General features: G+C 40.2%; 1 protein-coding gene across 2 annotated transcripts in view; it reads right to left on the reverse strand.

Moving 5' to 3' along the window:
• Positions 1-26,280, reverse strand: part of MAML2 (mastermind like transcriptional coactivator 2) — a 400,939-nt gene that overhangs the window by 9,702 nt on the left and 364,957 nt on the right. Inside the window, exon 3 of one of the 2 annotated variants that reach the window (XM_005899502.3) lies at positions 9,109-9,312. The exons of the other annotated variant lie outside the window; for it this stretch is intronic. Coding sequence (XP_005899564.2) covers positions 9,109-9,312 — 204 coding nt within the window. The remainder of the gene's footprint in view (positions 1-9,108; positions 9,313-26,280) is intronic. 2 annotated transcript variants of the gene reach the window in all.

A 26,280-nucleotide genomic window follows, 5' to 3' on the forward strand; every position in this document is an offset into this window, starting at 1 on the left:
TTAGGTAGGAAGTTAGGCCTGAGGGGTGGCCTGGCCAAGAGGATGCAAGCTGATCTCTAAAGCCCACCCCAGGCACGCCCCAATGCGGCACAGGAGAATTCACAGATACGCTACAAAATAACCAGAGACGGGTCCAACTCCTGCGCATGCGCCCTACGCAGCCAGTAGATTTTAAAAACTAACCAGTGGGGCTTCTCCAACTCCTGTGCATGGCCACTGATGCCAAGTTGTGTTCTCAAGTGGCCTTAGGCAGCCGGGAGCCTATTAAGGATTCATAAATAGTCTATATACACATGCATCTGATTATAACAGGCTGAATTATGGGAAGGACAACCTGTTGTTACCTAACTCGCAACTGTCAATCAAAACTGTCAATCCACGCTCACCTAAATGAATATGTAAAAGCCGCGTCTTTAACAACCTCCCCCACCCCGCCCCCACCTCATCACTCTGGTCCCAGTACCTCTCTTGGCTTGGCCCACCTCTCTCTTGACGTTCTTTTTCTGCTCTTTCTATTCTTCCTTCAATAAACTTGTTTCGGCCATGGGTAAGACCTCAGCTTCTTCTCTGTCTTTACCAAGGCCCACCGAGGGAGGGTCCTCTTCGACCTCCCCAAATCCATGAACAGAAGCTTCCTTAGGTTGAGTAACTTGTCCAAGATCACACAGTAGCAGAACTGAAACCCGATCCTGAGTCAAAAACTTAGGCTTTCTGATCACATGATACAAGGGTCTCTTGCTGCTTCGTTTCTCTGCCAACCCATTCTCAGAATCCAGACATTTCCCAGATTCCCTTCTTTTCTTCTTTCTGGTATGAGCCCCCTTTAGATCTTTAGAGTAGGTGAGTTTGGAGGTGAACAGAGGAAATAGGGGCATTGTTTTTATATTAGGCCGAGTGTTCGTCCCTCGGTTGTGTCTGAATCTTTGTGATCCCATGGACTGCAGCCCATCAGGCTCCTCTGTCCATGGAATTCTCTAGGCAAGAATACTGGACTGAGTTGCCATTCCCTTCTCCAGGGGAACTTCCCAACCCACCGATTGAACCGGGGTCTCCCGAGTTGCAGGCACATTCTTTATCATCTGAGCCACCTGGGAAGGCCCATATGAGTCCAAAGAATACCACAAATGTAGCAGGGAAGAACAAATCGAACTCCATGTTAGCTCTGCTCCTTTTTCCTTTAAACTTTGTGCTCTGTTGGCTGTGCTTAGTCATGATGGCTCTGCACCTTCTGTAAAAGAATGTTGCCTAGGGCCTGAAATATACAAGATATCCCATTCTCCGGATGCTGATCTTTAAGAGTCCATTCATATAGAGATAAAAAATTGCAGAACAGAGAATAACATCTTGTCTTGTTAGAGGTTTTCAGGAACATTGTCACCTGACCTACCTGGACAGTTGCAAAAACAAAGAATTGGGACACCGAGACATTTGCCATAACTGACCACTCCCTCCCTCACCTTGCCTTTAGAAGTGCTTTGCTGAAAGCCTCCTGGGGTTTTGGAGTGTGGGGGCATGAGCCGCCTGACTCCTTGGCCCTGCAATAAATCTTTCTCTGCTCCAAGCTCTGACGTTTTGTGTTGCTCGGACTCACCGTGTGTCAGGCACATGGATTCGCGTTCAGTAACAGGAACACACCTGCTGGGTTTACCATTCACTGGAGGGAGGATGCAAACACATCATGAGGGACAACCCAGTGTCCCAGCAGAACTGTAGTAGAATATTACAGGATTGGGGCTTTGATTAGGTGACTTAGGGAGGGTCTAAGGAAGAGAGGATTTGTTCTAGGTTGTAAGCTATCAGAAAGTGAGGTCGATTCTATCACTGAGTAAAGAACTATTTGTTGTGCATTCAGCAAAAGACGGGAAATTTTCCTATTTTGTGAGTTGCACAGTGACCTTGTTTGTGTCAGTTTGTAGACAAAATTATGAAGTGGCCTTCTTTTGTCTCATTTTATCATGGTCTCAGAGCAATACTGTCTGAGCTTCGTATTCTGTAAAATTGTTTAAGTCCAACAGAAAAGAAAATAGCCTGACTGTGAGTTTCATATCAGTTCTGGACATCAGGAAATGCTTTTGTCTTTCTCAGTATGGATCAGGAAGTTTTTACAATGTTTCACTGCAACTTTACGTGAAGCTCAAAGAATTGAGCTTTACATGAAGCTCAATTTTTCGAAGATAAAAATAATTGGCATAGGTTCAGTTCAGTTCAGTCGCTCAGTCGTGTCTGACTCTTTGAGACCCCATGGACTGCAGCACGCCAGTCCTCCCTGTCCATCACCAATTCCTGGAGTTTACTCAAACTCATGTCCATCCAGTCGGTGATGCCATCCAGCCATCTCATCCTCTGTTGTCCCCTTCTTCCGCCTTCAATCTTTCCCAGCATCAGGGTCTTTTCCAATGAGTCAGTTCTTCGCATCAGGTGGGCAAAGTATTGGAGTTTCAGCTCCAACATCAATCCTTCCAATGAATATTCAGAACTGATTTCCTTTAGGATTGACTGGTTGGATTTCCTTGCAGTCCAGGGGACTCTCAAGAGTCTTCTCCAACACCACAGTTCAAAAGCATCAATTCTTTGGCGCTCAGCCTTCTTTATGGTCCACTCTCACATCCATACATGACTACTGGAAAACCACAGCTTTGACTAGATGGACCTTTGTTGGGAAAGTAATGTCTCTGCTTTTTAATATGCTGTCTAGGTTGGTCATAGCTTTTCTTCCAAGAAGTAAGCGTCTTTTAATTTCATGGTCCTGTCACCATCTGCGGTGATTTTGGAGCCCAAGAAAATAAAGTCTGTCACTGTTTTCATTGTTTCCCCATCTATTTGCCATGAAGTGATGGTACAGAATGATATGATCTTAGTTTTTTGAATGTTGAGTTTTAAGCCAGCTTTTTCACTCTTCTCTTTCACTTTCATCAAGAGGCTCTTTAGTTCATCCTTTCTGCCATAAGGGTGGTGTCATCTGAATATCTGAGGTTATTGATATTTCTCCCTGCAATCTTGATTCCAGCCTGTGCTTCATCCAGCCCAGCATTTCTCATGATGTAGTCTGCATATAGGTTAAATAAGCAGGGTGACAGTGTACAGCCTTTATGTACTCCTTTTCCAATTTGGAGCCAGTCTGTTGTTCCATGTCCAATTCTAACTGTTGCTTCTTGTCCTGCATACAGATTTCTCAGGAAGGTAAGGTGGTCTGGTATTTAAGAATTTTCCATCTCTTTAAGAATTTCCATAGTTTGTTGTGATCCACACAGTCAAAGGCTTTGGTGTAATCAATAAAGCAGAAGTAGATGTTTTTCTGAAACTCTCTTGCTTTTTCCATGATCCAGCAGATGTTGGCATTTGATGTCTGGTTTCTCTACCTTTTCTAAATCCAGCTTGAACATCTGGAAGTTCTTGGTTCACATACTGTTGAAGCATAGGTTGGAGAATTTTGAGCATTACTTGGCGAGTGTGTGAGATGAGAGCAATTGTGTGGTAGTTTGAACATCCTTTGGCATTGCGTTTCTTTGCAATTGAAATGAAAACCTTTGCAGTCCTGTGGCCACTGCTGAGTTTTCCAAATCTGCTGGCATATTGAGGGCAGCACTTTCACAGCATCATCTTTTGGCTCAACTGGAATCCCATCATCTCCACTAGCTTTGTTCATAGTGATGCTTCCTAAGGTCCCCTTGACTTCACATTCCAGGATATCTAGTTCTAGTTGAGTGACCACACCATCATGGTCATCTGGGTCATGAAGATCTTTTTTGTACAGTTCTTCTGTGTATTCTTTCTACCTTTTCTTAATATCTTCTGCTTCTGTTAGGTCCATACCATTTCTGTCCTTTTTTGTGCCCATCTTTGCATGAAATGTTCCCTTGAAATCTCTAATTTTCTTGAAGAGATATCTAGTCTTTCCCATCCTATTGTTTTCCTCTATTTTTGGCATTGATCACTGAGGAAGGCTTTCTTATCTCTCCTTGCTGTTCTTTGGAATTCTGCATTCAAATGGGGATATCTTTCATTTTCTCCTTTGCCTTTAGCTTCTCTTCTTTTCACAGCTATTTGTAAGGCCTCCTCAGACAATCATTTTGCCTTTTTGCATTTCTTTTCCTTGGAGATGGTCTTAATCACTGCCTCCTGTACTATGTCAGAAACCTCTGTCCACAGTTCTTCAGGCACTCTGTCTATCAGATCTAATCCCTTGAATCTATTTCTCACTTCCACTGTATAATCATAAGGGATTTGATTTAGGTCATATCTGAAAGGTTTAGTGGTTTTCCCTACTTTCCTTAATTTAAGGCTGAATTTGGCAATAAGGAGTTCATGATTGGAGCCATAGTCAGCTCCCGGTCTTGTTTTTGCTGACTGTATAGAGCTTCTCCATCTTTGGCTGCAAAGAATATAATCAATCTGATTTTGGTGTTGACCATCTGGTGATGTCCATGCGTAGAGTCATCTCCTTTGTTGTTGGAAGAGAGTGTTTGCTATGACCGGGGCATTCTCTTGGCAAAACTCAGTTAGCCTTTGCCCTGTTTCATTTTGCACTCCAAGGCCAAACTTGCCTGTTAGTCCAATTATCTCTTGACTTCCTACTTTGCATTCCAGTCCCCTATGATGAAAAGGACATCTTTTTTGGGTGTTAGTTCTAGAAGGTCTTGTAGGTCTTCATAGAACCATTCAACTTCAGCTTTTTTGATGTTATTGCTTGGGGCAAAACCTTGGCTTATTGTGGTATTGAATGGTTTGCCTTGGAAACGAACAGAGATCGTCTGTTGTTTTTGCGATTGCATCCAAGTACTGCTTTTCAGACTCTTCTTGACTGTGATGGCTACTCCATGACTTCTAAGGGATTCTTGCTCACAATAGTAGATACAATATAGTTACAGAAAAATCAATAAATAGAAAAGAAAACCTTGTAACAGATGGGTAAATTAGATGGAAGTCAAATGTGGGCTACCTAATTTAGAACCACTTAAACCATGTATTTCTCAGTTTCCCATCAAATTCCAAACCTTCTAAGTTGAATAAATCAACTATAAAGGGGAAAAAAAAAAAGTGGCTTTAAAACAACAACAAACCAAATTCAAATTCTTGTTTCAAAGGAGAAAGACTTGAAAGGCTCAGAGGGAATTTGGGGCATCAAGTAATTCATATAAAACACAATTTTGATGAGCTAAGTGTAAATGAATCAGAAACATATGGATTACATTTCTTTTAAACATGGGTTTACAAATTAAGGGAAAAAGTGGTTGGTGAAACTCTTTCTGGTTTTGCCCAAACCCTAAATGTTCAAGAAACAGCTTGAGATGTTCCATGAACCCAAATGTGGCAATATTCAACCATTCCTGCTGTAAACTATTGTGCAAGCTGAGAGTTTTGATTTTTATGCCAAGCATGGGACTTTCTGAAGTCTTCTCTTTTTCAGAAGCATCCATTCTATTTTCTTATGTAATTAGGTGTTTCTGTTCAAGAAAACAGAATTCATGCACACACACATGTGATAATTAGGCCCTTGGTTCTCCATTAAGGACTAGATTTCAAATCTGGGTTTATTTTTGTGTATATTCAACCTACTTATTGATGTTTTGTTCTCCTGAGGGGTTACTTAGGTTGTTCAAAGAGTAACATATAGTAACATATGTATCTCTGGAACCTCAGTTTCTTAAAGTACTTGTTCACAAATGAGCTAGAGTTCATGGCCTTAAACATGGGCTGTGATAGAACTGCCATCTTGTCACCTGATGGTGCTCCCTTTGTGGTGAAGAGCAGCAAAGACAAGACTCCAACACTGAATGAAGACATCTCTGTTCGCAAGAGAATGACATCCCCAGTCTAAGCAAGTGGAAACCCACAGGCCACCCCTGTGAATTATTTCTGTGCAACATGAAATTTAACTTCACAACCAGTGTCTCATATTCTGATATCCTGAACCCAAAAAGCGAACATAGAAATCATCTTCTGTGGCCCATATCTGTCTTGCTTCAGTTTTGCCATCTCAAAATGTAAAATGTGGATAATTCTAGGACCTCCCTCAAACTCCCCTTGAAAGGATTAATCCTTTTAATTCTGTAAAAACTCAGCATGGTGCCTGGCACAGAGTAGGTACACAAGACACGTTGGTGATTCTGATGCCCGTTGTTAACAAGTTCTACTCATCTCTCTTCTTTGTGTCTCACTGGTGGGAGAATAATAGAGAATAAGGATAATACACTTTTATGAGAAAAATGTCTCCATTTAGGCGCCTATCTAGCCTTGCCAACTGACTGCAAATGACTACAAAGCATATGCTAATGTAAAGTGGCATCAAAGACGGTTTCCTCCTGGATATGCTAAAAAGCACAGGCACCCTCAATGGTGGCCAAACAAAAAGAAATGTGAATGGCTGATAAAAATCACAAAAACAGCAGCCTCATTCCCATTCATCTCTCATAGCTTATGCCCCTGCCCTTTGCACCTGTCCCAGTGGTGACTCAACCGGGGCTCCATGGGAGCTAGGATGGGGCCAGGACAACACCCTCAGGGGATGTCTCCTTGCCTTTTAATGCGAGCTGAAAATCCAGAAATTCAGCCTCTGCCTGCTATCAGTCAACAGATTAGTAGTGTTGATGGCAATGATGAACGTGTACCCAGTGAGCCAATCTTAGATTATCTATTTTTCTCATCTACTGCCCTTGTTTCCAAGCTGTATTGTTTATGAAGATCATCGAAAGGGAGGGAGTGGGTAGGAGGAATGGAGTTTTCAAAACTGTGATTTATGGTAGAAATTAGTTGTGTCATTTAGCCATCCGGTCAGTGGTTCCCCTGTACCTTAGGGCAGCACTCAAGTTCACCTGTAAGTTTATTTCTCACTACTCCTTATTTGAGTCAAACACATTTATTTCTCACTATTTCTTCTCACATGCTCTGGACTCTAAAATTAATTCCATTTTGTCATGTCTTAAAAAAAAGATTGTTATATTATGATTTATACTTTTCACTATAAATTAAATATTTCATAATACAGTCTCAAACTAACCAACAAATACACACATTAGGCTATACCTCTTGGTCTCCAGCCACCCTCCCGACCCAGGGATCAAATCTGTAACTCCTGCATTGTAGGCGGCTTCTTTACCATCTGAACCACCAGGGAAGCTCCCCAAAAAACCAACTCTTTGGGACCCCATGGACTGTAGCCCATCAGGCTCCTCTGTTCATGGGATTTCCCAGGCAAGAATACTGGAGTGGGTTGCCATTTCCTTCTCAAGGGAATCTTCCCAACCCAGGGATCAAACCTATGTTTCTCTCATTGGCAGACAGAATCTTTACCACTGAGCCACCTGGGGAGCCCTTTATACCTTTATTATAATGCAAATCAAATCTGAATCAAGTACTTATTTGTTGCTAAGTTACTTCAGTTGTGTCAGATTCTTTGCCACCCTATGGACCGTAGCCTGCCAGGTTCCTCTGTCCCTGGGATTCTCCGGGCAAGAATACTGGAGTGGGTTGCCATGCGTGCCTCCAGGCGCTCTTCCTGACCCAGGGATTGAACCCACATCTCTTATGTCTCCTGAATTGGCAGGCAGGTTCTTTACCACTAGTGCTACTTGGAAAGTGCCTATTATGCTGCAAATCAAGTCTGAATCAAGTACTTGTTTAAAATGCTTTGAAGTCCTCCCCATTGCTTTTCAGACAATGCAAATTCTGATTTGCAAATGCCTCTGGTCTCTGATCTCTGGCCTCCTAGCCTTTCATTCCCTATCTGTGTATACATGACCTCCCTCAGCAAGCCTAATATGTTGTATACTTTGAGTCTTGGAATATGCTGGTTCTTCTGGTTGGACAGTCCCCTGTTCTTCCTTCCATCTCCTTCTTCACCTTCAGATCTTCAGTAGCTATAACTTGCTCTCTGAAATCATTTCTGGTAGTTCCCACATCACAGTATTTAATCATATATATTACAATTGCCTGTTTGACACCTCCAGAAGGCTCTAAGCTCCTTAAGGACATAGACAGGGTTGTCTTGTTTATGGCTGTAGCCCCATTGTGAATTAGTAAATATTTACTGAAGAATTACAGCCCTTATTACACCTGGGTTTCTGCTCACTGCAAAGCTCCTTGAGGATAAATTTGTCCTTATTTTATTTTCTGTGTACCTTAGCTCTATCAACCTGGAGATGGTTAATTTTCCTCTTTCTTCTTTAATTCGGCCAAACAGTTTGAAGGAATCAAGAAATCTGGAGAAGGGGTTTTGGTCTTAGGAGGAAGGAAGGGTTTGGATCAGTTGTTGAATGTATGAGTTTGAGAATACAGAAGGGACGAGCAGATACTTAGGTAGTATGTGAGCGAGAACGACCTTGCCTTTAAGGTGAAAGTGAAAGTGAAGTCGCTCAGTCGTGTCCGACTCTTTGTGACCCCGTGGGCTGTAGCCCACCAGGTTCCTCAGTCCATGGGATTCTCCAGGCAAGAATACTAGAGTGGGTTGCTATTTCCTTCTTCAGGGGAATCTTCCCGACCCAGGGATCGAACCCAGGTCTCCCGCATTGTAGGCAGACACTTTAACCTCTGAGCCACCAGGGAAGCCCAAGCCTTTAAGGTAAAGCCACTTAAATGTGAGGAAATGGGAAATACACTTTCAGTTTCCTTAAAAAAAAAAAAAAAAAAAAGAAAGAAAGAAATCTATTCTGAGATGCTTTATTTTGGAAGCCAAATTTTAAGTTTTGGAACTCCACACTGGCTTTTAAAGCTGCTTTGAAAACTCTTTTATCTCTAAAATCAGTTTGGATTTGAGTTGATTAAAGTTTTGTCCCTATTTTCTGCCCCTCGGCACTGTGGAACAACACTGGTTTCTTTTTCCTGATTCCAAGGCCTATGTGGTGGTTCTGAACATTCCTGGGCTGGGCAGGGCTAATCAGCCCAGGTGCTGTGGATTCCAACTGTCCAGCACCTGGTAAATCAAGTTTTTTTTTTTTTTTTTTGCCCTGTAGCACTTTATGTATGGAATTAATCTCTCTTACAGTCAAGACACCCTGGTTGCTGTGCCATAGAGGGACACAGATACAAGGGCAGCAAGTAGAAATGGAAACTGATGAATTCCCTCTGTTGGGCCAACAGGTATGCACGGTAGGAATTAGGAGAACGTTTTACCGCATCAGCCAGCATCTGCTGCTGGAGGAGAAGCTGCTGTTTCTGCTCCATGATCTGCCTCTGCAGAGTCTGTTTCTTTCCCATCAATTGCTGATTCAACAGTGATTGCTGGGAGTTCATGTAACCACTTCCAGTGTTTGGATTTGAGCAGGGGTTGGGACTTGGACTGGGGCCCGCGTTCTGGCCTACCACAGAGTGTTGATCCTGAAAAAGAGAAAGGGAGGGGGGCGGAAAGCTACTGTGAATTAAAAGAAAAAAAGTCACGCCGAGATCATAAGCTTAGATTCCAAACATTTTTCAGCTTGTTAAGATCAAACAAGGTTAATGGGTTGGAGATCAGAGAATCGCTTTTTAAATGTAGGAGAAATAATTGCATGTCACAGCAACGAAAGCAGCTGGGTTAATGACATTAGGGAACTGGAAAAGCTCTCATATGACTCTGATGGGGGAACCTCCACATTCCAGAAGGTGTTTATGGAACCTCAAAGAAAATTATCGTAAAAACGTACGGCAAACCTCTCAATTGCTCAGGAACAAACACATCATAAAGTAACAAGTTCTTCCTTTTCCCTAAAGTTAGCCCATATCATGGCTGATCCTGCAATAAACATCATTTCAATTCATGCATTTAAATGTTGGATAACCATTTTGGACAGAAGGGGCCTGGCTTTCTGTGATAAGGAGAACCTGTGAGTTTCTGTTTCACAAACACTGAAAGTTGTTAGGGATTTCACCCTTCAGGGGTTTGTCTCCCTGGTGGCTCAGATGATAAAGAATCTGCCTGCAATGAAGGAGACCCAGGTTCAGTCCCTGGGCCGGGAAGATCCCATGGAGGAGGACATAACAACCCACTCCAGTATTCTTGCCTGGAGAATTTCATGGATAGAGGAACCTGGAGGGTTAATGTCCAGATCTGTTAATTTTCCTCCCTGATCAATAAGACAGGAACTGCAGCACACTAAATGAAAAGAACAATTAGAAGTTATTGGTCAAAGACTCACAGTTGCATATTAAATAGTATTGGTGAACTGCCATTCTGATTTGAGGTATCTATCAATCTTTCAGCATTGACAGGTCAGGACATGCCAGGGCACAAAGCTAAACCCAGCCAGAGATTCTACTAATTCCCAATGGTGTGTGTGTATAGGATTGAGCTATATACTGTTGGGGTTACAAGAAAACTAGAAAACATAGTCCTCATTTTGGAGAACTTACCAGGAAGAAATGACATGTTTACACATCAAATACAAGAAAATATAAACTCAAGTTTTAGACAAATTATACAAGTACTAAATCAAAGGATCTGCCTTGCTCCAGAAACTCTGAGGCTGCAGATCAGGTACCTACTCAGGCGATTCTAATGCTCATGGGTCCAGAGAATGCTCTTTGAGAAACACTAGTTATATGGGAGCAATAAAATTCAACTTTCATTCCCACCTGGACTGTGTGAGGTTATAAGAGATTAAAAAGATAAAGCAGCTCCCATGATGTCTGATGAGTGGTAAGCAGTAGGTAATCCATGTGTGGACTTGCCTTCTCTTTCTTTAGTTATCTGTTGAGCTTAAAAAAGAAAAAAAAAAGCCACCAGTCCAAAACCGGGTATGTGGTCTTGCTTTAGTAATCCCTGGGGATACAGAGTTCACCAACTGCCTCAAGGGCAAAGGGATACAAAATAATTCTAAAATGACCATGTACTAAGGTTTGTTACAGGCCAGTCACTGTGCTTATGGAGCTTCCCAAGTGGCTCAGTGGTAAAGAATCTGCCTGCCAATGCAGGAGACCTGGGTTCAATCCCTGGGTTGGAAAGATCCCCTGGAGAAGGAAATGGTAACCCACTCCAGTATTCTTGCCTGAGAAATCCCACAGACAGAGGAGCCTGAGGGGCTACAGTCCATGGGGTCACAAAGAGTCCAACACGACTGAACATGAGCACGTATACACTGTGCTTAGCGGCTTAGGTGATTTATTTCAATTCATCCTCCTCACAGAACAATGAGCAAGAACTAGTATTTTGCAGATGAGAAATCTGCCTCTGAGAGATCACTTAGCTTTAAGCAGCTGAGGAATATTAAATCAGGCCTGCCTGACTCCAGAAATCCAGTTCTCAATCACTATACTGTCTCTTAGTTGAGACAGGAAGAGATAGAGCTTCATGCTCTGGGCCAAGCCATCTCTCTGTGCAGCAAACGTGTGTTGAGCATTCCTTTCAGGGGTAACTCTCAATCAGGCACCTGGAAAGGGCATGTTTTGGGGAGAAAGGCAGAGGTGGGGGACTGGAAGCAGCTGGTCCTCCTCACCAGTTCGTGAGAATAATTAGAGTCAACTCTGAGGTAGGAAAACTATGACAAACCTAGACAGCATATTAAAAAATAGAGACATCACTTTGCCAACAAAGGTCTGTATAGTCAAAGCTATGGTCTTTCCAGTAGTCATGTATGGATGCGAGAGTTGGAACATAAAGAAGGCTGAGTGTCAAAGAACTGATGCTTTCAAATTGTGGTGCTGCAGAAGACTCTTGAGAGTCCTTTGGACAGCAAGGAGATCAAACCAGTCAAAACTAAAGGAAATCAACCTTGAATATTCACTGGAAAGACTGATGCTGAAGCTGAAGCTCCAATACTTTGGCCACATGATGTGAAGAGCTGACTCACTGGAAAAGACCCTGATGCTGGGAAAGATTGAGGGCAGGAGAAGAAGAGGGCAAAAAAGGATGATATGGTTGGATGGCATCACCGACTCAATGGACAAGTATTGGAGCAAATTCCAGGAGACAGCGAAGAACAGGGAAGCCTGGGATGCTGCAGTCCATGGGGCTGCAAGGAATCAGACATGACTGAGTGACTAGACAGCAACTGAGGTAGGAACATCCTCTGAGCATCTTAAAGGAATGGAACTATTCCTAACACATCTGTGCCCAATGTTCAGTCAGAGCTTTCAGCCTTAAATCTATTGACTCTTGGGAAAGATGGTCCTGCAAGCCACCAAGACTCTCCCTTGGAGTGTGCGTCTCTCGTGTGGATTAGGGGTTCAGCTTAGGGTCCTGCTACTTTGTTCTTTGCTGTGCTGTTTTTATCATCCAATTTAACAAAGCAATCAGTATACATTTACTATGTACTCTGTCTTAATTTCCTTGTATAAAGTGAAGGTAATTATATTTATGACCTAAGATTAAGCTGGATGAAATTTAGAACAGTTCTAGGCACTAGATAAATTATAGCAATTAATATTTTTCTTATTTCTCTATCTCTGTATTTGTGTGGAGCAGAGATGTTTTAGAAACTGTTGCTTTTGTGAAGGAGCTTGTGCTTCACGCGCACTTGGACTGCATGTGTATGTTCAGCGCCCATCATTTTATAAACACCAAGGCCCTCGTGCTCTGCAGGTGGCCACGCTCCCCACTATTCCTTATTTTATTACTTGCACCCTTTCTCCCCATTTCTATTAGTTATCTGGCCCATGTGTGCATTTGAAGTTAAGATCTCTGGCTTAAAAAAAAAAAAAAAGATCTTTGGCTTTATATTTTAAAGAAGACATATAGATGGCCAACAGGGACATAGAAAGATGCTCAACATCCCTCATTATTAAAGAAATCAAAACTATACTGTGGTATCACCTCACACCAGTCAAAAAGACCATCATCAAAAAATCTACTAACAATAAATGGGAGAGGATGTGGAGAAAAGGGGATCTTCCTACACTGTTGATGGGAGTGTACACTGGTACAGCCCCTGTGGAGAACAGTTCTTAAAAAGCTAAAGACAGAGTTACCATTGATCTGGAAGAGATGAAAATTCTATTTTGATGGGTGATTTTAATAATTTTATTTAGCAAATATGATTAAGTATCTATTATGATTCAGGTACTATGTTAAATGCAAATTGTACAAAGAAGAATGACCTAATTTATTGTGTATTGATTGGAAGTTAATTTTTTTTACAAATCCATGAAATTAAAGGGAAATTAATATAATTAAATGACTTGGCTGTATTGGTAAGTGGAATGTGAAAGTAATTAAGAGAACTTATTGTTGTTGATTTCAGCATTGTATTCCATGAAAACTGTTTTTTTTTTTAATTTTATTTTATTTAACTTTACAATATTGTATTGGTTTTGCCATATATCAAAATGAATCTGCCACAGGTATACATGTGTTCCCCATCCTGAACCCTCCTCCCTCCTCCCTCCCCATACCCTCCCTCTGGGTCGTTCCAGTGCACCAGCCCCAAGCATCCAGTATTGTGCATCGAACCTGGACTGGCGACTCGTTTCATATATGATATTATACATATTTCAATGCCATTCTCCCAAATCATCCCACCCTCTCCCTCTCCCACAGAGTCTAAAAGACTGTTCTATACATCAGTGTCTCTTTTGCTGCATGAAAACTGTTTTAGTAGAAATGTTAAATTTAAAAAATAATTTGAAAAGATACATGCACCCCAATATCCATAGTGGCACTATTTACAGTAGCCAAGACATGGAAATAGCCTCCATGTCCATCAACACTTATATGGATAAAGAAGATGTGGTATACACGCATGCACGTGTGCTATGTAGCTTCAGTCGGGTCCAATTCTTTGCGATACTTTGGACTGTAGCCCATCAGATTCCTCTGTCCATGGGATTCTCCAGGCAAGAATACTCAAGTGCCATGCCCTCCTCCAGGGATCTTTCTGACTCAGGGATCGAACTGGCATCTCCTGTGGCTCCTGCATTGCAGGTGGATTCTTTCCTGCTGAGCCACCTGGGAAACCCATGCATGCATATATGTACACACACACACACACACACACACACACACAGTGGAATATTACTCAGCCATAAAAAGAATAGAATTATGCCATTCACAGCAACATGGATAGAGCTAGAGATTATCATACTAAGTGAAGTAAATCAGACAAAGACAAACATATGATACACTTATATGTGGAATCTAAAAAAATGATACAAATGAACTTATTTACAAAACAGAAACACATTCTGTTTTGACATAGAAAAAAAACTTATAGTTACCAAAGGGGACAGGAGTATGGAGAAAGAGATAAATTTCTGTTTGAAAAAAACTTATAGTTACATAGAAAAAAAACTTATAGTTACCATAGAAAAAAACTTATAGTTACCAAAGGGGACAGGAGTATGGAGAAAGAGATAAATTAGAAATTCGGGATTAGCAGATACTACTATACATAAAATAGATAAACAACAAGGTCATACTATAGCATAGGAAACTATAATCAATGTCTTGTAATGAATTATAATGGTTTCTATAATATCTTGTATATCAGGTCAGATCAGATCAGTCGCTCAGTCGTGTCCAACTCTTTGCGCATACATAAAACTGAATATGTATGTACATAAAACTGAATATATATATAAATGTGTGTGTGTGTGTCTGTGTGTTAGTCGCTCAGTTGGCGTCTGACTCTTTTCGACCACCATGGACTATAGTCTGCCAGACTATTCTGTCCATGGAATTCTCCAGGCAAGAGTACTGGAGTGAGTTGCCATTCCCTTCTCCAGGGGATCTTCCTGACCCAGGGACCGAACTGGCAGATTCTTTACCATCTGAGCACCAGGGAAGCCCATATGGGTATATATGGGTTTATATATATAAATATAAATATATATATAAACTGAATCACTTTGCTGCACACCGGAAACAAACGCAACATTGTAAATCAACTATAGTTCAATTAAAAAAAGATCTCTGGGACTTCCCTCGTGGTCTGGTGGTTAAGATGCCGCAGTCCCAATGCAGGGAGCATTGATGAACTATCTCATGTGCTGCACAGCGTGGCCAAACAAGGAAACAAACCTCTCTGACTTACATTTCAGCTGGGAATCTACGATACATACATCACAAACACCACATATATACTGAAATTTACTGCGGTAAAAAGCAATGTGTAATAATTTGCATTAGGTGGTATGATACTACTGCCTTAGGATTAAAGTCCAGATCTCCTTATGCCCAGCCTTGTCATCTGTGCATCCATCTGTCCATCCATCAATGAATTTGAAAAATTTTACTGAGTATCTCCTATGTGCTAGGCAGTCTTCTATGTTCTGAAGATTAAGAATGTATTTAGGGGAAAAACAAAGAGAAAGGAAAGTGGTGGACTGAACGCTTGATGTTGGTAGAACTGGTGATCACCATCAAAATAATTTCCAGTGAAATCTGGAAAACCACCCTCTGCTAAGATTTATAAAAGATCTGCATGCCAAGAAAATGTAACTCTGTTTCTTTCTCTCTCTAATCAAACAGATGGACTATGCCAAATTTAGTTTCATTCCTTTACAATACTAAAAGATATAAAAATAAGGATAAGCTCTCTTTTGGAATTTTGTAGATTTTTAAACCTTGTAGTCTCTAGCCCACGGGCCTTACCATGTATTCTACCACACACGTTCTTTCTGCTCATGATGGAAGTAATATTTGGCTGCCGCTACATTTTTTTGCCCTTATGTTAGCTATGAAACACCAAACACCTCCTTACACAGGCTTGCTGTCATTGCCAAGATGTTGTGCAAACTTTAGTACATAAAATATTTTGAAAGAAAAATATGCTCCCATCCGTTGGCTCTGATTTCCATACTCAGCCTCACTCTTTGCCTTACACTTAGCCCATGAAGAACTTGACTTAATAGAAACCACGTGTTTCTCCTTCAACACTCATTTTCTCCTCAAAAGCTTGAAGACCGTGGTAAAAGGGCACAATCTCAGCCTGTACGTGACAGTGTGTGTGAGTGTGTGTGTGAGACTGTGAATGAATTAAGCTATTTCTATTAATGTCGTCTTTTATATGCTAGAAAACTTATTTTCTAGAGACTAGTGCAAATTACGAACTTGAATGATCTTTCATTTTGTGTGTGTGTGTGTGTGTGTGTGTTTTCTGTTTTTCCAATAGATTATGGTGTTTGATGCTAACATAGAAAACAGGCTTCTGATTCTATCCTCCTGGGATTTAATATAAATTTACATTTAATATGCACTTACAGTTTTCCACATCTGATTGTGTGTGTGTATATGTCTGTGATATGTATTTAAGATTTTGAATTTCTTTTACAGCATTGGCTAAGCAACTGAGTTAGGGTTGTATGCCAAGTACTTAAATATGGTTAAAGATTCTGAATTTTTATTTCAGTCCTGCACAGGACTGCTAGACCAATGAAAGCATTTCTGTATGTTTTTAATAAAATTCTGCCCATAATCAAGCTATATTTTTAGAACTGTTATCTTCCACTACCCTTATTCATTCAACAGATACTTGTTGAACATCTATTGTGCATCATGCATCTTTCAGGCCTTGGGGATCAAAAACCACTCAGCTGGTTGAAAAACCCTGAAGTTTGTCTATGCTTCCAAGTTTTCCAGCTGGACTATGGATGGGAGATTTATCTTCCAGAATGGGCTTGAGGAGATCAGATATATGATGACCAAACCTTTCAGCTGGATAAATCAAAACATGCTCACAAGTGAGTGGCAGCGTGTAAGGTTGATTTATGTTTATAGGAAACTGGATACATATTTTAATGTATGGAAAATATGGCAAATGAATACTTTCCAAATGTGTTTACTTTATTGACTTAGATCTTGTCCGTGGATCAGCACGGGAAGCATTAACTCGACAAGATCACAAACTATGTCAATGAAATCTGGCCGAAGATTAAGGAAACACCTGAACTCTTCTAAACGAGACCCTCTTTTCCTTAGAGGACAAATTACCTGTCCTTATTATCACCTAAGGACTTCCCTGGTGGCTCATTGGTAAAGAATCTCCTGCAATGCAGGAGACGCAGGAGACTTGGGCTTGATCTCTGGGTTGGAAAGACCCTCTTGAGAAGGGCATGGCAACCCACTCCAGTATTTTTACCTGGAGTATCCCACGGACAGAGGAGCCTGGAAAGCTACAGTCCATAGGGTCGCAAAGAGTCAGACACGACTGAAGCGACTGAGCACGCACGCACGCCTTATCACCTGTTTCCCTCTGAAACATTTTGAAGTCCTTCTGAAAAAAATATCCAAATTAAAAATTAGAAGCAAACCCCACTATTTTAGTCCTAACAGCTAATTCACCAATACCCTCTTCTTTACAATTTTCAGGCATAAAATAATTAAAGGAAGAGTATGTATGAAGGAAACCCCGCAAACCTCAGTAACAGACACCAGAGTATAGACTGGGCCCCAGGTCTGACTTTGATAAAACGGCTCTGTAAGACATGGTCAATATGTGAGAGATCTTTTAAAAAAATGTTAGCTAATAAAAATGCCAGAATTTCCTCTTTCATTTGAAAGGCATGCAGGGGTTCTGTGAAGCACGATTGATTTCAGCAAAAGGTGAATGGAGTCCAATTAGACATGTCCTAGAGCAGCAAACAAAAATATCCTTGATTGTACTGAAGTACGTTGAAAAATTAAGACTCATTGAATTCAGTCAGCTTTACTGTTAAAGCAGTTTTGTGGGCTGAACAGTGACATAATAAGTTTCACAAAGCAAGCAGTTATCAGACAATCATTGTTCTCTCAATATTAAAAAAAAAAAGAAACTAATAATCTGGGCATCTGGGTAAAACGAGCTCTCTGTTGCTCTTAACTTATTTTGGAAGAGGAATATATAATGGTTTTTTTTTTCCCCCACAAAAATGAAGTAATGTAAGTTACTTAGGATCCATGAGAGTGTTTTGGCGTGGAATGACTGCCCTTTCTTTTTCTTGGCTCCTAGAGCGAAGCATCTGCAATTTGCAAAACAAATTCAAGATAAAGTACCCAGCTGGGCAAGTTTGTACAGTAGATCTCACAAACTGGTTTGCTGTTTCAATCAATCTCTTTCCCTCCCTTGTCTCTTTCCCTCTTCTTCTTTCCCTGTCTCCGTGAACTAACAGCTCAACTGTTCCTCCAGGCTATTCATCTTCTGAGCTATCTAACTTATGAAGCCATTTATTTATCTCTATGCCTGAGAAACAAGCTGCCTTAACTGTTTCAGATTCCCGACAAGACCGCAGGCCCACTTAAGATATTTATTTGGGGGCATGGAGGGTGAGGTGGCTGCGAGTGGCTAAAATAAATGAAAAGTTATTGTTTGACACAACAATAGCAGTGACAATGATAACAGAACAAAGATCAGGAAGTCATCCAGGAAACAACCTTTAAACAGAAAGAATGAAGGGATAGAACACTGCTGTCTTGGGTTTCCAATCATTTATTTCAAGGGTCATTAAACTATGACATGATCAGTCAAATCCAACTGGCTACCTTTTTTGGTAAATAAAATTTTATTGGAACATAGCCATACACATTCATTTATATATTGTCTGCAGCTGGTTCCACACTGTGACACAGTTGAATAGTTGTGACAGAGGCCTTATGACCCACAAGCCTAAAATATTTGCTATCTGGCCCTCTATGGAAAAAATGTGCTGACCTTTGCTCTATTTGGCTGTACTATCCAAGTCATGCTAAGTATTTTGGTCTTTTACATTAAACTGATAAAATGCCTTAGAGAAAAGTACCCAGCAATTTTGGTAGCAACCGGCAAGCTGGGAATTAAGAAATATCTATCATGAGGTCACCAACTCATAGCATCACTGACTCAAAGGACATGACTTTGAGCAAACTCTGTGAGATGGTGAAGGAGGGGAAACCTGGTGTGTTTCAGTCCATGGGGTTGCAAAGAGTTGGACTCAACTCAGCAACTGAATGAGAACAACAACAATCACGAGATCTGTTTACAACAGCCCTCCACTCCAGCCACCATTACAAATAGTGGAAACTGAAAAGAAACTTACAGATCAACCATCCAGCTGCATTTTACAGTTGAAGACACTGTCCAGAAAGATTAAGGAATTGACTTGTAACAAAGTTACAAAACCAAGTGAAAAGATGAAAAACCATATCCAAATCCAGGAAAATACATTAAGGAGAAATGAATGGCATAAAGTCTATTTGCCGGAGAGAATGATAGCTTTTCAGATACAACTAGCTTGCTTGGGGTTGGGGGATGGGTCGGGAGATGTTGAAAGGTAGAATATGCAAACACAGAAGGATGTATTTCGATTAATATTTTTCTTTGTCCTCTGGAACTCTGAACAGTAACTGCTTTTCTCTTCTATTTGATAGGGCATTTTTCTTTGCTTTGCTCAGAACCTTCTCCCCCACCCCGCAGGGAAACCCTGATCACATGTTTACAATCTGTTTGGTTCAAATGATTAGAATGAGTTTGTGGTCACTGTAGAGTTCATTCTTCAGATGTTACCTAATTTTCAAGTCACCCGAACACTGCGTCTATTCTTAGCCTCTGGGGTGGACATTTACTTTGGGTTGGCACAGAAGAACAGTTCCATGAGCGAGGAAGCAGCATTTAGGTGGGAGAGTGGCCAGGAACAAAACGTCAGCGGGTCAGGATGGAGTGGGAAGCGTTTGGTAACTCAGGGGAAGAAATGAGAACGTTTTCTTAAAAGAGAAACTCTTCAACTTCAGAAGGCTCTTTGTGGCAGACCTGAAATTTCTGCTCTGTAACTTAGCTTTCGCTTGCTCCCCCTAGAGCAGTGGTTTCAAACTTCTCTTTGGATAACAGTGTCTGTTGAAGATTTCACAAAGCTGTGGATTCGGTCTCTACTCTCCTCCCCTCAAGTACACACACAGTCGACAATTTTGTTTATAATTTCAGGGTGCTTACAAATCTTTAAAACATCCATAGACCATCCAGAGACCTCAGGTTGAGCACTCCACCTCCCATCCCCCAAAGGTTGGCGTTTAGGAAAGAAGAGAAATGATTTCCCCCTTGGATATATTCTCTACCCTGCAAGTCTGGGTTAAAACCATTCATGGATCCTCCCTGCCTTTGGAATCAATCCTAACTCTCCCAAATAGTAGAGAAGTAAGTCCTTCTATGATCTGGCCTCTGTATCTTTCCTCCCATTTCATCTCTCAACATGCCCTTTATTTACTTTATACCATAGTGATATTAAACCACTCGAAATCCTCCAGTATCCCAGACCTCTTTCTCCTCTCCACAATTTTCTATGCGCTCACATCCTTTCCGCCTGGGAGACTCTTCCCATGTCCTTCCCTACCAAGTAAACATTCATTGCAGGCTCAGTGCAGATGTCCTTTTTCAGGGAATGTCCTCTGACTTCCCAAGGCTGTGCAGTGCGCTCTTCCGTGCTCCCCTAACAGCTGGTACTGATCCATTAGGTAGCATTTCACCCTGTATCACAATCACCTGTTTGCTTATATCTATCTCCCATTATAAATGCTTAGAATTATAAATGTCCATCACGATATTCTCAGGGTACACTGGACTCTATGCATGTTTTTGTGTAAATAAATACATGAAAAAACGAAGCCGTGCAAAGAAGCAAATGAGGACAGAACTTGCTGTCAGGCAAATGGGATGAAAACTCTGGCTCTTTTCAAAGGCCACTGGAAGGCCAGTGTAGAAGAGAAGGCAAAGGTGGAGTGAAGTTGTTACATCCAGTGTTGCTTTAATGGGTGTGCCGCCTGAGACGGGCCCAGGGCATAAAGGATGTGTTAGGAAGGAAAAGAGCTAGTGGTGAGTGATGATGGAGGTTTTGATGATGACGATGATGACAATGACAATTACTGCCTCTGTGTTGTTAGGCAGGAGGAAGGCTCACTGATGAAATACGATTTCTACTGACAGTTGCCAGTTTTGAAAGCTATATACCAGGGCATGCGTTGCAGGCGTGACATTTATTACCTCTTTAATTTCCACATTAATTCTGTTTTAATTATAATTCCAACTTTAAAGTGGAGGAGACAGGTTAAGAAATTTGATTCTTTTTTTAACATGTATGCCTTGAAATTGCAAAATACTTTGAAGGCTTAATAAAACAAGGTAAAAGGCAACAATCTAAAAAAAACCCCTCTTTTCTAAAAGCAATTTGAGTGGGTAGGCAGCAATGGTGAAATAGTCATTCTGGGATCAAACAAAACTAGGTTCAAATCCAAACTCCATTTTTCTCCAAAGTTGTATGTGGATTCTAATACCTCAAAAGGTGCTGGTTAAGAACAAATGACATAAAGTAAATGAAGGGCTTCATATAGTAGCAGATGTGCTATATTAATATTTATTGGAATAAATATTAATATTTCCTCAAGTCAATTTGATATTTACTGAATATGAGTACAAATATAAACATAGTCACACAACAAGGCATGCTGCTGCTGCTGCCAAGTCGCTTCAGTCGTGTCTGACTCTGTGCAACCCCATAGACAGCAGCCCACCAGGCTCCCCCGTCCCTGGGATTCTCCAGGCAAGAGCACTGAAGTGGGTTGTCATTTCCTTCTCCAAAGCATGAAAGTGAAAAGTGAAGGTGAAGTTGCTTAGTCATGTCCGACCCTCAGTGACCCCATGGACTGCAGCCTTCCAGGCTCCTCCGTCCATGGGATTTTCCAAGCATGAGTACTGGAGTGGGGTGCCATGGCCTTCTCCAACAACAGGCATAGATCTAAATAATATACAATTTCTGATTGTCAGATAGTGAGGAGAGTGTGATCTTTGTAATAATATCAGCAATAAACCAGCAAGCATTAATCATCCAGTGGAGAAGGAAATGGAAACCCACGCCAGTATTCTTGCGTGGGGAATCCCATGGACAGAGTAGCCTGGTGGGTTGCAGTCCTCGGAGTTGCAAAGAGTTGGACATAGTGACTGAACAACAATAATCATCCAGAGATGTGCTCAGTGAGTAGAATTTAGCAACAGCTAAGTATTATCACCACTGCCTCCACCAACTAAAACAAGACTAGGAACTTGTGTTTAAGCATACTTTTATTCTTTGTTGAGTTTATTCTATAAATTGTGTCATATTAATCCCTTTTCTTCTCTCTTTGTATAATGGATAACTACATTAAGCTTATAATGCCTGTTTACAAAAACATTTATTTCAAAGCAACATACGTTAGCAACCAGTTTTATACCCTAAGGTCTTCCCTGGTGACTCAGACAGTAAAGAATCCTCCTGCAATGCAGGAGACTGGGGTTCAATCCCCGGATCAGGAAGATCCCCTGGAGGTAGACATGGCAACCCAGTCCTGTATTCTTGCCTGGAGAATCCCATGGACAGAGGAGCCTGGCGGGCTGTAGTCCCTGGGGTTGGAAAGATTTGGAAATGACTGAGCGACTAACACATACCCTAAACTTGTGCTATTCCTCTAGAAATGTTTTAGAAAGTATTGTGGTTTTGAATGGGATAAGTTATCAGCATTTCCAGTTCTTATTAAAAGTTAAGGCAATCCAGTAACAAATAGTAATGGAGAATACAGAAGGGATAACACCACAGTTCAAAAGGAGCCAAAAAATCTCTTTTAAAGGAATGGTTTTTAAATCAAAATGATGTCCAAATTATATATGAAACAAATCTGGAATTTTTAAGATTTCCAAAGATGGCTTCTATACCTTGGAAAAAATATAAGATTTTTTTCCTTTGGAAATAGAACAAAAATCAATATGGAATTTTGGCCCTAGAATTTCAAGTTAATAAAAATTTTATAAACTACTTACAGCTTTTTATGTCTTTAGATTGGAGAGATGAGAAACCTAAGAAAATTCTCACACATCTCATGACAAAAATACTATAATGATGAAAAATGCTGCTTTTGTAGTCGGAATGCCTGGGTTGAAATGTTTCCTCCATAACTTACTAATTGTTCTTGGACAAGTTATAAAAGCCTCTATGTCTCAGTTCTTAACTATTAAGGGGTGACTAATTAATAACACCTTCCTCATACTATTGCCCTGTTGGCTTAGATTATGTAGGTAAAACATGTCTCTGGGTCAGAGCAGGTATTCAAGAAAAGTTAGCACCTATTTTACACTATTGTTTTCTTTGACCATTTTAACTTCTTACACATTATAACATTCTTTCATTGATTCTTGTAGGAATTTGTTTCCTGTGACCTGTGAACCTTGTTAATTTCATAGTCCTCTCTTCTTACCTCTCTAGGCTTTACTTTCTCCAACATTAAGAAAAGAAAGTTAGGTTAAGATCTCAAATTCCATTCTAGTGCTAGAATAGTTGAAATTCCATTTGTATTGAAATCAAGGTGACAATAAATACCACCGTGATGAAATAATTTGATTCCTTTATTCCATTGAGTCTGAAATGCAGTCTAACAACAGGACATGCAGTGGTTTTGCATATAGTGAACAAATACCAGATTGATCCAAGTGAGGGTAGAGAGTGGGAAATCAGACAGGTTATCTTCTTAAGTGACTGAGGGAAATGAATTGAGCTTGGAGACAGAAATGTTGAAAGACATATTAAACTGAATAATGATCCTGTTCATATTTATCTGTGTGGAAGATACAATGTAGAACCATATATACACAGCTTTGTTAATAATATCTGTCTTTACTGAACTGATTCTGTAAAGGAATCTGTATTTTTCCTTGATTCTGTAAAATATACCTACAAAATACATTGCTAGAGGTAATTTTTGCAATCTGAATATCCATTCTGCACTAAAATATATGAAGTGTATTGACCTGCAAAGTGGCCTACAAATTCTGCTGTATCTCCTCTTATGGAAAATGACAGAACCTCTTAGTTATTGCAGGTTGTCTGTCTGTTGTTGTTAAGTCACTAAGTTGTCTCCAACTTTTTTGCGACCCTATGGACTGAAGCCCGCCAGGCTCCTCCGTCCATGGGAATTCCCAGGCAAGAATCCTGGGATGGGTTGCCATTTCCTTCTCCAGGGGATCTTCTCGACCCAGAGATTGAACTTGTATCTCCTGTATTGGCAGATGGATTCCTTACCACTGTGCCGCCAGGGAAGCCCTGCAGGTTGTCTGACAGACATGGAAATCTAAATGCAATGATACAGTACAGTGACTATTGCCATTGTTCTCAAATGTATCCATCTACTCTAACGTGGCATGATTAGCTATTTTTGAATGTATTATTAAAATGACCACAAAGGACATTAAAAAAGGGGCCATCTGCTCTCTGTTAAATGTAGCCCTGAAGTCTCCCCTGGATTAGTGAAGCAAGCCACTAAATACTTCAGTGGGACTTCAAAAAGCTGAGTTCTCCCTAATAATCACTATGGGATGAACTTCAAAAGCTTAGAGGTTTCACTTGGCTCAATTCCCAGAAAATCAAGTTATTTACCAAATCTTATTTATGCAAACTATACAAACACATTTTGATCTGCAGAGTACTAAAATAATGTTTTAGGAAAATGATAACCTTAAATGAAAAGTCTACCACATAAGAATGGGAAAGGTCAACTTTCTCTGGTCTGATTATCTTGTCTGTCTACATTGGTCAAATCAGATACACACCTATTACCAGATCTGCTATTACTTTATGACTATGAATCTAGAAAAACATACCTAAAATTTGACTAATTATGTTGAGTAATAATACAAAGGGTATCTCACACACACACACACAGTATTTTAGCTTCTCTGTTTCTGTTGTTTGGAATTACAAGGTGGAGTAGACTAAATTATTTTTAGCTGTCAACCACTTTTTAAGACATTTTTTCATCTACAAAAGTTTCTAGTACAGTTTGGGCTCACAAGCTGACTCTTCATATTAATTCATTTGAATAGAGAATTCAGACAAAGGTATTAGAGAATTCAGACAAAGTCACATAGGTAACTGCGGTAACTGGTGTTGCTTGAGTCTCAAATATATTTTGTGTTTATTTTATAGACTATATAACTTATTTACTTACATGTTTGTTTTATCTTACTACACTATTAGTACTTTAAGGATATGGATTGTTTTATTCATCTATGCATCCCCACCAGCATGCATAAGCCTGACATAACATAGATATTCAGTATATATTTGTATAAATAATAAATAATCACTTGAAAATCAAACTTTATTTCTAACATGATTTGCAGTTATTTAGGTTTTATTAGAAAGTTTATTAGAAGTTTGCTTTCACAAACTTCAGTGAAAGGCAAATATCAGTATCAAGTATACAAAATGCTTTGCCCAAGAATATTTCTTGTTATTTGTCAGTTCAAGACACAATAAAATCTTCTTATGCTTAAAATTGTGAACTTTAATTCAGCATATACAGGGTTATCTGAACTTTTAACCTTTTTTCTGAGCAATCTGGGTATGTTGATTGTGGATTCTGTTATATAACTGGAAACAGATCCTTGATTGGAACATAACTGTCCAGTGATTTTTCAACCGGGTAAACATTTGTGGCTTATGTTCCTAACTGCTGATCAGAAGAGAATGCAGGAAGGGAGACTGATACGTTGTACAGTTTCCAATGTTTACACTGTTTTGTGTTTTCCAGATCCATGTGGTACTTTCTAAAAAGATATACATCTGGGCCTGCAACAGCTCTTCAACTGCTGGCTGGATCCAAATAACAGTTCATTTAATATCTATCTGGGCATTTCCGAATATTTAAATCAAACTGTGACTACATTTGAACCAATTGGATTCCCTTTATAATTTGAAAATATTGTTATCTAGCCATCCACATAAGACAAAATAAACACAAAAATAATTTTAAAAATTTCTAGCTTGTCCAAAAGCTTAACAGAACGTGGGCCAAATATGTGAGATGCCACAACACTGAATATCATGGAAACTTAAAATCAGTCAACTATTTTTTAATTTTTTTGGCTTATGTATCTCCAAATAATTAGCTTGCAAAAGTTATGGTGGTCCAGATGGTAAAAAAAAACCCACCTGCAAAGCAGGAAACCTGGGTTTGATCCCTGGGTTGGGAAGATCCCCTGGAGAACGGAACAGCAACACACTCTAGTATTTGTGCCTGAAGGATTCCCTGGACAGAGAAGCCTGTGGGCTACAGTCCATGGGGTCTCAGAGTTGGACACGACTGAGCCACTAACACTTTCATATTTTTTACCCTTTAGAATCATTCAACTAGTTTTTTTTGGCCTATGTATTACCCAAAAATTGGCTTACAAAAGTTATTTAAATTAACTAAATCAACCAGTTGTTTTGGTATAAGCTGAAGCTTGATTATCTTATCTGAAGACTTAATTTACTGGATAAAATTTTAGTTGAAATTCATCATACTTATTTAATTCTTGCCAGGTCTTGACTTCAGTTTTCTCCTTGTAGACACAGCTGTGTTGACAGCATTTTAAAAAGTTGATTTTTTTTTAAAAGACATTGGGCAAGCATCAGTATTCCACTTTAGAA

Source organism: Bos mutus, chromosome 15, assembly GCF_027580195.1.
Source record: "Bos mutus isolate GX-2022 chromosome 15, NWIPB_WYAK_1.1, whole genome shotgun sequence".
NCBI lineage: Eukaryota > Metazoa > Chordata > Mammalia > Artiodactyla > Bovidae > Bos > Bos mutus.